The sequence below is a fragment of the Rhamphochromis longiceps genome, linkage group LG1, assembly GCF_057381845.1.
Source record: "Rhamphochromis longiceps isolate RC_006_pf linkage group LG1, R_longiceps_female_GT1.1, whole genome shotgun sequence".
NCBI classification, from domain to species: Eukaryota; Metazoa; Chordata; class Actinopteri; order Cichliformes; family Cichlidae; genus Rhamphochromis; species Rhamphochromis longiceps.
In genome coordinates, this window is record NC_140557.1 from 43,245,820 (window position 1) to 43,257,108 (window position 11,289).

Genomic DNA, 11,289 nt, shown 5'->3' on the forward strand with positions numbered 1-11,289 from the left:
AAAAGCAGAAATACTATATTAGGCACAAATAGTATAAAAAGCAGAAATACTATAATTTAGCAGAAATACTATATTAGGCACAAATCTTATGAAAAGCAGAAATACTGTATTTAGCACAAGTACCGAAAAGTACCAGAAATACTATGATTTAGCAGAATAGTAATAATTTATTGAAACACAAATGCACAGAGGGACACACAAACACAGGCTCTAATCCAGTCAACCAGTCTAACTATGTTCAATTTAAATCCTACAATGACATGCTGCCAAATATGGGCAGGGTTCTCTCTCTCCCACTAAACACACACACACACACACACACACACAGGGAGAGAGAAGCAAGTTTCTAGGTCAGCCTGGGAGCTGCTAAATTTGAATCCACCAATCAGAGTGGCTGTTTATGTTTTCCCGCCAAAAAAGGTGCATCTTTTTACACACGCAGCACAGAGAGGCACAGGATTATTGCAGTCTATTTCTCATAGTGACGACTCCCCTCAAACAAATGACCATAATTTCCTAACCGTAGGGGCTAGAACGGTCATTCTTACACCGTTTTGTTCAGAAGAGATGGGGGAATCTTCCAGTGTTTACAATTTATCATTAAAATATGAATTATTAAAGATATTTGACTTCTAATGCACCATAACTGAGTAGAGCGAAGCAAAAACTGCCTTGACTTGCCCTCAAACAACGCTTTGTAACTCGAAATCTATTTGGAGTATCGATATCATTCTTTCACCGTAAGAGACAGCAGGCTTTGGTGAACAGTCATGGAAATGTTCAGGTCTCTGTGGAAATCCAAAAAAAAGTTATGACGAGAGAAAAAAGTGGTTCATTTCCAGGGTTTGAAATCTGAAGAAATCTGAGCGAAGGACAAATTTCCTACCCTCAAACAAGTCCAACTCATTTCAGAACGGTAATAGGTGAGAAAGAAATTCTTGAATTGTGAGCGTCAGGGGTGTCTGAAGATATTCGGGGACAAGCCTCATGTCTTAACTTTGCTTCGTTAAGGAGATATGACGATTCGAATATGCCTCTCATTACAGAAATCCAGCGGTGATTTTGAACAAACTCTCCATTGACTTTATATGGAGAGTTTTCTGACATTGTGTTGGTCTGAGGAGATTTGCGAAAGTTCTATGAATACCACAACAATGATAGTGACATTTTCTGAAAGCCAGCAAAAATACCTACGTTTTGATGTATAATTTGTGGAAGTTGAGTGAAAATTGAGCAAGTAGCAAACAGTTGTTCGGACATGAAGAGAAGACTGCAAAAGCTTCAGTGTCACACTGGAAGCCAAGAGCATAGCAACCATAACAACGCATGTATTTTGTGAAAAATCACAATTTTGCAACTCAAAACTTTAAGAGGCATAAAAGTAAAACAGTAAAAGATTTGAAAAAGCTGAATCATACCTGAATAGCCCAATAATTTGTGAACATTTTAAAGTTTGAATGGTTGTTCTAGGTGAAAATATGAGGAAGTAGTTAAGTTTCAAAAACAAGCAAATTTTAGCAGAATTGCAGAAGTTTCCCATTCATTTCAATGGGACAAATTAAAGGAAAAAAGTGGAATATTTTAAAAAGTATAATAGTTAAAAATAGCAAAAGTCATAGCCGGCATTAGCAAAAATAGCTGAATAGTTTAAAGTTTGAACGGTGAAAATCGGCTGAAAATTGTGGAAGTAGTTCCACGGCGAAAAGTGTACGGAAGTCCTAAGAATAATAAAGAATAAAGAGAAACAGGAACTCAATAGTGTGGATGCTTAAAGCATCCACACAATAAAGAATAAAGAGAAACAGGAACTCAATAGTGTGGATGCTTAAAGCATCCACACAATAAAGAATAAAGAGAAACAGGAACTCAATAGTGTGGATGCTTAAAGCATCCACACAATAAAGAGAAACAGGAACTCAATAGTGTGGATGCTTAAAGCATCCACACAATAACTAGAAAAATTTGCATTTCCTGCGAAAATGCAGTGTGGATGCTTAAAGCTGAAGCTGTATGCAAAAAGTAGCTGAAAAAGCTGAAAAGTTGCAGAAATTGTAAAAACTTTGCAGAAGCAAAAGAAGTTTGCTAAAATGGAATAACTTAGCAGAACTGCAATATCTTAGAGGAAACATAATACTTGGCAGAAATACAATAGCATAGCAGAATTTAGCAGAAATATTGTAACTTACCAGAAACATGATAACTTCTCAAAAATACAAGAATCTAGGAGAAATAGTATAAGATAACAGAAAGAATATATTTAGCCAAAAATACTTAAACATTACAGAAACACTATGATTTAGAAAAATAGTACAACAGAGCAGAAATATTGTGATTTACCAGAGACACTGTGATGAACTATGAATATTGTAATTTTAAATTAAGACTGTTTTAGCACAAATATTATAATTTGGCAGAAATACTATAATTTAGCACAAATACTATAAAAAGCAGAAATACTATAATTTAGCAGAAATACTATATTAAGCACAACCTTATAAAAAGCAGAAATACTGTACTATGATTTGGTAGAAAAAACTATAATTAATCAGAAATACTATATTTGGCAGAAATACGGTATTTGGCACAAATCTTATAAAATAGCAGAAATAGTATGATTTAGCACAATAGTAATAACTTAAACAGAAAAATTGGAAAAGCAAAAATGGACAGCTGAAAAAATGATGAACATGCTGAAGGTCCCTCAACTATACTTGTTAAATGACAAAAATCTGCAAAAAAATCTATAACAGCCACACAATCACAAATATGTACACATAAGAAAACACACATGCACAGAGAGACACACACACAAGATCCAATTCAGTCAACCAGTCTAAATATATTGAATTTGAATCTTAGAATGAGATCATCCCATTAAAAGCCTTTCTCTCTCTCTCTCTCTCTCTCTGTCACACACACACACACACACACACACACACACACACACAGGGAGAGAAAAGTGAGTTTCTAGGTCAGCCCGGGAGCTGCTGAATTTGAATCCACCAATCAGAGAGCCTGTGCACTCTTTCCCTCCAAAACAGGTGCATCCTTTTTACACACGCAGCACAGAGAGACACAGGATCATTGCAGTCTATTTCTCATAATGACGACTCCCCTCAAACAAATGACCATAATTTCCTAACCGTAGGAGCTAGAACGGTCATTCTTACACCGTTTTGTTCAGAAGAGATGGGGGAATCTTCAAGGGTTGACAATTTATCATTAAAATATGAATTTTTAGAGATATATGACACGGATGACTTGTTGACTTAGAAGCCACGAATTCCCCAATATGCAAATTTGAATACCTGGAGCCCACATACATGATTGGCTGGCTGGGAAGCTGTGCAGGCCCTGATTTGTGGATTTGAATTCCTCAGCCCTCAGATATGATTGGCTGGCTTAGAAGCCATGAAGTCCCCAATATGCAAATTTGAATGCCTCAGGACACATATATGATTGGCTGGGAAACCGTGCAGGACCTGATTTGAAAATTTGAATGTCTAAGTCCTCACAGAGGATTGGCTGCCTGGGGACCAGGCAGAAATATATAGAAATACTATGATTAAGCATAAATACTACATTTAGTAGAAATACTATGTTTTAGCACAAATCCTATAAAAAGCAGAAATACTATAATTTAGCAGAAATACTATATTAAGCACAAATTCTATAAAAAGCAGAAATACTATATTAAGCACAAATCCTATTAAAAGCAGAAATACTATATTAAGCACAAATCTTATGAAATAGCAGAAACAGTATGATTAAGCATAAATACTACATTTAGTAGAAATACTATGTTTTAGCACAAATAGTATAAAAAGCAGAAATACTGTAATTTAGCAGAAATACTATATTAGGCACAAATCTTATAAAATAGCAGAAATAGTATGATTTAGCACAATAGTAATAAGTTAAACAGAAAAATTGGAAAAGCAAAATGGACAGCTGAAAAAATGCTGAACATGCTGAGGGTCCCTCAAATATACTTGTTAAATGAAAAAATCAGCAAAAAAATGCACAGGGAGAGAGAAGTAAGTTTCTAGGTCAGCCTGGGAGCTGCTGAATTTGAATCCACCAATCAGAGAGCCTGTGTACTTTTTCCCGCCAAAACATGTGCCTCTTTTTACACACGCAGCACAGAGAGGTACAGGATTATTGCAGCATATTTCTCATAGTGAGGACTCCCCTCAAACAAATGACCATAATTTCCAAACCGTAGGGGCTAGAGCGGTCATTCTTACACCGTTTTGTTCAGAAGAGATGGGGGAATCTTCCAGTGTTTACAATTTATCATTAAAATATGAATTATTAAAGATATTTGACTTCTAATGCACCATAACTGAGTAGAGCGAAGCAAAAACTGCCTTGACTTGCCCTCAAACAACGCTTTGTGACTTGAAATCTATTTGGAGTATCGATATCATTCTTTCACCGTAAGAGACAGCAGGCTTTGGTGAACAGTCATGGAAATTTTCAGGGCTCTGTGGAAATCCATCAAAAAGATATGATGAGAGAAAAAAGTGACTCATTTCCAGAATTTGAAATCTGATGAAATCTGAGCGAGGGACAAATTTCCTACCCTCAAACAAGTCTAACTCATCTCAGAATGGTAATAGGTGAGAAAATAATTCTTGAATTGTGAGCATCAGGAGTGTCTGAAGATATACCGGGACAAGCCTCATGTCTTAACTTCGCTTCGTTAAGGAGATATGACAATTTGAAAATGCCTCTCATTAGAGAAATCCAGCGGTGATTTTGAACAAACTCTCCATTGAGTTTATATGGAGAGTTTTCTGACTTTGTGTTACTCTGAGGAGATTTGCAAAATAACTATGAGTCCCACAACAATGATAGGGACATTTTCTGAAAGCCAGCAAAAATACCTACGTTTTGGTGTATAATCTGTGGGGCTTGAGTGGAAATTGAGCGAGTAGCAAGAAGTTGTTTGGACATGAAGAGAAAATTCAAACAGTTTCACTGTCTCCTCTGAGTTAATTGCATAGCAACCATAGCAACGCATGTATTTTCTGAAAAATCACAATTTTGCAACTGAAGACTTAAAGAGAGATAAGATGAAAACAGTAGAAGATCTGAAAAAGCTGAATCATACAGGAATAGCCCAATCATTTGAGAACGTTTTAAAGTTTGAATGGAGTTTCTAGGTGAAAGTATGAGGCAGTAGTTAAGTTTCAAAGACAAGAAAGTTTTAGCAGAATTGTGGAAGTTTCCCATTCATTTCAATGGGACAAATTAAAGGAAAAAAGTGTAATATTTTAAAAAGTATAATAGTAATAAACACCAAAAGTCATAGCCGGCATTAGCAGAAAGAGCAGAACAGTTTAGAGTTTGAACGGTGAAAATAGCACAAAAATTGTGGAAGTAGTTCCACGGCGAAAAGTGTACGGAAACACCCGGAATAATAAAGAATAAAGAGAAACAGGAACTCAATAGTGTGGATGCCTATTAAGGCATCCACACAATAAAGAGAAACAGGAACTCAATAGTGTGGATGCTTAAAGCATCCACACAATAAAGAATAAAGAGAAACAGGAACTCAATAGTGTGGATGCTTAAAGCATCCACACAATAAAGAGAAACAGGAACTCAATAGTGTGGATGCTTAAAGCATCCACACAATTATGGATTTGATCAACTGGTCTCTGAATGCTATTGACACCCTTTTCTCAACGAGAAGTCTTGGCTCGGGAGAGCCCGAGTGTCCTGGAGGTACTTTCCCTGCCGGATACACGATGGACGGGTGGCAGAAATGGAGGATCGTGTGCCTGGCGGGACTGTCGATCGAGGACGCTGAAGATATCGACCTATTCGAAACCATGATAACAGGGTTCTTGCTGATCGGAGCTGGCTTGGCCCTGGCTTATCGGAGAATTAAGAAAGCGGAACCGGCTGTTCAAACGCCCACAAGACTGTCCGCTGGGATGAGGTGCGACTTCACAGAAAGGGCTCACTGAGTGCAGCACGGTTAAGACCTTGGAGAAGCTTACGGCTGCCATGAATACTCAGAATAACCTCTGAGCGTACATTGGATTACATCAGGGAAAAGTCCACTTCGAACAACACCTCTGAGTGGTAGTCAGATTACATCTTGGAGCAGCTGACTGCGGTCGTGAGGTCTCAGAATCTGCTCTTTGAGCACAAGAATGACAAGACCACAGAGCACAAGTTTGATAACATCATGGAGAAACTTGCGGTTCTCCAACGGGAGATTGAGAGACCAGTGTTGGAGTGTTAAAGAACAGCTTTGAAATTCTCATGACCATCATAATGCGGCTATCCCATCGGCGCCAGCTGTGGGCTCAAAGCCGGAGCCGAACAAAAACTCCCTGATAACGACTGTGTTGAGTCTGTTCCTTCCCATTCCATGCAAGGCCACCTGGGTTGGCTGGAAGACTGTTTACTTAGCCTGGCAGGGCGAAGGACACTGTCTCAGCTGAACTATGGACACACACACACATACATATACTGATACTGATAAGCACTCACTGACGCATCACCCTCCCTACCCTGGATCCAATGCCACCTCCAACGCTTACCTCCCCCATGATGTGGACATCGGGGCAGCTGGAGGCGCAGTCGAAAGATTGCAGCGGTCCCAGATCAGATGTACACACTGGAACTCTTTCCCATGTTGCTGTCTGTGTTTATTGTGCTGTGGTGTGTTGATATCTGTGCATTCCTGTATTATCCTTCTGTGTTACACATTTCAATGTTTTTTTTCCTCGCTACCTAGCCTGACCTGTCTCCCCAATGTGATGTTTGTATTGTATGTACGGTCGGCAAGGTCTGTCATCTCGGTTGTGGGCAAAAGACCTGCAACTGACAAATAAAGGCCATCTCTCATCTCTCATCTCACCTGATTAGTAGGTTAGTGCTTTTCCTGCTGTCAGCTTTGAAGGCTTTTTTTCCCTCTTTGTCTTTGTAGTAATTAAACTGCATTTTTCTTGGACTCACTGCCATCAGACTCATTTATTTCTTCTGCATTTGGGTCAAAAAGACAGAAAAACTTCTACATTTTCTTTCTTGAACAGCACAAACCAAGAACTGCTGAACTCTTATTTTAAGCTTCTTCTCTCTTCTTCTTTTTCTGATTTAACTTTACACATTCCCCTTCATGTTTTCAACAGATCTCAGAAAACCTGGGCAAGATGTACAGTGAAATGATCTTTGTCCACGGCTTTGTTCACTGTGACCCCCACCCAGGCAATGTGCTGGTCCGAAAGTGTCCGCAGACCAAAAAGAACGAGGTTGTTCTGCTTGATCACGGCCTGTATCAGGTGGGAAATCTCGATCTTGCCTGTGCAGAAAGAAAATGCCATTTGTTCCAATATTGCTGTCCATTTTTCATGCTGTTGGCTGAGGCCTTGAGTCAAAGGGTAGACAGCTAAGATGCACATGAAAAATAAACATACACACTTTAACAGGCACACTTTTATTAGAGCTACACAGGATAAAAGCTTTTTGATAAACAACTCATTTGATGTTGTTCTCAGCAGAGTGCTGTGTTTGAATGCACCACCACCTTAATAATACAGGCACATGTGTGCACTCATGTCCTAGACACACAAACAAACACACACACTCCTTGATTATTAACACACTCGTTCTTTCAAACACCCACAGTCTGATACAGACATGGACCATTCTTCCATAAGTTTATTTTCTGCCTATTTCTTTGTGCATAAAGAGGATTTTAGTAATAAATATGCAACTCCATCATTTTTGACACACAGTACCAGTACACAGAGACTTCCCTTGGATCATAATAGCACCAATTTATTCCTAATGATTTGAGATTTCATCTGTGATTTTGGAGAAGAATATTAATCAAGCTAAGATAGACACACATACACATACTCATGTTCAGTGTTATTACCAGTAGGATACTATGCAGGGCTTTTGTGCTCCAAGTGCTGGAGTTGGTAAATGGTTCTTAGCAGGGGGATTAAATATGCCTAAAGTAAGAAATGCATTAAGAGATGAAGCAGATTTCTCTCTTTTTGTAACCCTAAGCCCTAAAAGCCTGAAGAGACACTGTGGTAACTGCTTGGACACCTTGGTTTGTGAATGTGATAACTTCAAACTTCAAATCTCAGTGACCTCGACGTCAGAAGTCAAGTTTTCTGAAAAAAATGTGAATGCATTAACCCAAGAAGGAAGTCGCCTAGGATGTTCAAGTTGATACCACAGGTGCATCTACTGAAAATCTCAGATGGGTTCAAGTCTCAGTGACCTCAGTGATCTACTACAGTGTAAAACAGTGAATATAGTGCTGGTATTACTGCCCAGCCTCTTACCTGTGAACCAGTCACTCTTAATCACATATTCTCTGCTGCCTCCATAGGTTCTGCAACCAGACTTCAGGTTGAACTACTGTCAGCTGTGGCAGGCTTTGATTAAGGGCGACATGTCAGGGGTGGAGCGTTACAGCCGCAGACTGGGCGCTGGGGATCTGTACCCCCTCTTTGCCTGTGTACTGACTGCTCGGTCCTGGAAGGCGGTGAATGCCGGTATTAGTTCTGTACCTGTCACCCGTTCCGAGGTATGAACTTGTACACACTCAAGCTTACTGTTACTTCATCATCTTATCCTCTCAATTTGACCTGAAACCATGACAGACTGGTATTACTGTTTTATTACTACTGCTGTGAATAAGAGTAAATTGTAGTGTAATGGATCATTTTAGGTTTTGGCTTTGACACCGTTGCTGGGTTGATTGTACATTGGTCCACTGGTAATGCCTCAGCGCTCCAGTAGGGGGATTCATGCAAATAAGAAAAGAATGCAATGATTTGCAAATGAATTCAACCCATATTTTATTTGCAGAAACACAGAAACACAGAAAATACATCAAATGTTTAAACTGAGAAAATGTACCACTTAAAAACAAAAAGCAAACAATATGATGAAGACAGCGAGACAAAACACAATGAGGGTACAAATAACTGCAGAAGTTAACACAACTGCTGGGAACACACAGGTCCAAGCAACTGGGAAACGAGACTGGGAAACTAAAACTGAATATTAAACACACAAGACAAGGGCTACCAAAGTCAGAGAGGAAATAACATAACGGAATACCTAACACAGAGACGAAGGGAAGTGGAGAACTATGGCTGTAAAATTACAAGAGTGTACAGAACCGACAATATCTATAACTGGGGAATAAATACAAATGGAGTACACTACGGTCTACAGGGATAGAAGAGAGAAAACTGTACATAACTGAACATAAACAATGAGTCCAAAATATACAAAATGCTTCGTCAGAGATCCAGGACCCTGACAGAAGCAACAAAACCGTCCTCTCAAAAATATGTTGTCTTAATAGGAGCATATGTGGCCTGTAAACCTGTATGTACTATTCAGCAGGCATGGTGCCTTTCCAGATGTGTACTAATGTACCTCCATGCCACCAGAGATGCAGGCTTCTGAACTGAATGCTGATAATAAGGTCCATCTCCAGTTTATGGTGGAGGACACATTCATTTTGTTGGTACATGGACTGTTATTTTTTTCAATACCTGCTTGGTCAACATTCAGTGAAATTCAGAACAACAACTATCAGGAATTTCTTACAGTCCAATTATTGCTACAAAAAATAAAACGACAACAAAAAGCGAAACAAGATACTGTACTGTGATCCAGTGATCCAGAGGTAGAGCAACAGGTTGTTCTTGTGCTGCCATGATTAGTGCCTCTGTGCTGTCTTTCAGTCCAGCTTTGTCCAGCCACTGGTAGGATTTCTGGATATCAGCCACCTCCTCTATCTGCCGGTGGTACATACCGTGCAGGGGCCTGTCCTTCCATGATGGTTCCTCGTCTCCCTCCTCTTTCTTGGGTTTCTGCTGCCTGAGGTATTCACTGAGCACGTTGGGGCCATCTTCGTGATGTATTCGTGGATGTTCGTTGTCTCATCCTGGACTGTGGTGCTGACACTCACCAGTCCCCGGCCCCCTTCCTTCCGCTTAGCGTACAGCCTCAGGGTGCTGGACTTGGGGTGAAACCCTCCATGCATGGTAAGGAGCTTTCTTGTCTTGATGTCAGTGGCTTCTATCTCCTCCTTTGGCCAGCCTATTACCCCAGCAGGGTACATGATCACGGGCAGGGCGTAGGTGTTGATAGCCCGGATCTTGTAAATGGTAAATGGCCTGCATTTGTATAGCGCTTTTCTAGTCCATAGGACCCCAAAGCGCTTTACACTACATTCAGTCATTCACCCATCCACACACACATTCACACACTGGCGATAGCAAGCTACATTGTAGCCACAGCTGCCCTGGGGCGCACTGACAGAGGATCTTGTTCTTACCGTTCAGCTGACTCCTCAGGACTTGCCTGACCCTCTGCAGGTACTTGGTGGTTGAAGCTTTTCTAGCGGCCTCTTCATGGTTCCCATTCACCTGCGGGATCCCCAGGTACTTGTAACTGTCCTCTATGTCTGCAATGTTGCCTTCTGGTAGTTTGATCCCCTCCGTTCTGACTACCTTCCCTCTCTTTGTTATCATCCGACTACACTTCTCCAGCCCGAACGACATTCCAATGTCATTGCTGTATAGCCTGGTGGTGTGGATCAGTGAATCGATGTCTCGTTCACTCTTGGCATACAGCTTGATGTCATCCATGTACAGGAGGTGGCTGACAACTGCTCCATTCCGTAGTCGGTATCCGTAGCCAGTCTTGTTAATGATCTCACTGAGGGGGTTCAGGCCTATGCAGAACAACACTTGATGGTGTCTTGTGCTATGGGCTTGAGGTTGGCCTCCAGTGTTGTCCGCCACATCCCCATTGAGTTCCTGATGAAGGCTCTCAGGGTCCTGTTGATCTTATATAGTTCTAGGCATTCCAGAATCCAGGTGTGGGGCATTGAGTCATAGGCCTTCTTGTAATCAATCCAGGCAGTGCACAGGTTGGTCAGTCTGGTCCTGCAGTCTCGGCTGACTGTTCTGTCTACCAGTAGCTGGTGTTTTGCGTCTCTGGTATTCTTGCCAATTCCTTTCTGTGTCCCGCTCATGTATTGACCCATGTGCCTGTTCATCTTAGCCGCTATGATGCCTGACAGGAGCTTCCATGTAGTACTGAGGCAGGTTATTGGTCGGTAGTTGGAGGGGACCGGTCCCTTCTGGGGGTCGTTGAGGATCAGGACTGTCCGGCCTTCGGTTAGCCATTCCGGGTGTCTCTCGTCAACTAGCAGCTGGTTCATTTGTGCTGCCAGGCACTCGTGGAGTGCAGTCAGCTTCTTCAGCCAGTAGGCATGAACCATAT

The 11,289-nt window shown here is 40.8% G+C and overlaps 1 protein-coding gene across 1 annotated transcript; it reads left to right on the plus strand.

Moving 5' to 3' along the window:
* Positions 1–5,715: 5,715 nt before the first annotated feature.
* LOC146679298 (aarF domain-containing protein kinase 1-like) lies at positions 5,716–8,609 on the plus strand. Its single transcript, XM_085413069.1, has 3 exons — positions 5,716–6,891; positions 7,152–7,301; positions 8,369–8,609. Exons 2-3 carry the CDS (start codon positions 7,173–7,175, stop codon positions 8,570–8,572), a joined length of 333 nt encoding a protein of 110 aa, XP_085269195.1. The 5' UTR covers positions 5,716–6,891; positions 7,152–7,172; the 3' UTR covers positions 8,573–8,609.
* The last annotated feature ends 2,680 nt before the right edge of the window (positions 8,610–11,289 follow it).

Bases quoted from the DNA above. Each gene is read 5' to 3' on its own strand.
- LOC146679298 (XM_085413069.1), top strand. From the start codon at position 7,173: ATGTACAGTGAAATGATCTTTGTCCACGGCTTTGTTCACTGTGACCCC. The intron at 7,302-8,368 runs GTGGGAAATCTC...CTGCCTCCATAG, and splicing joins TTGATCACGGCCTGTATCAG to GTTCTGCAACCAGACTTCAG.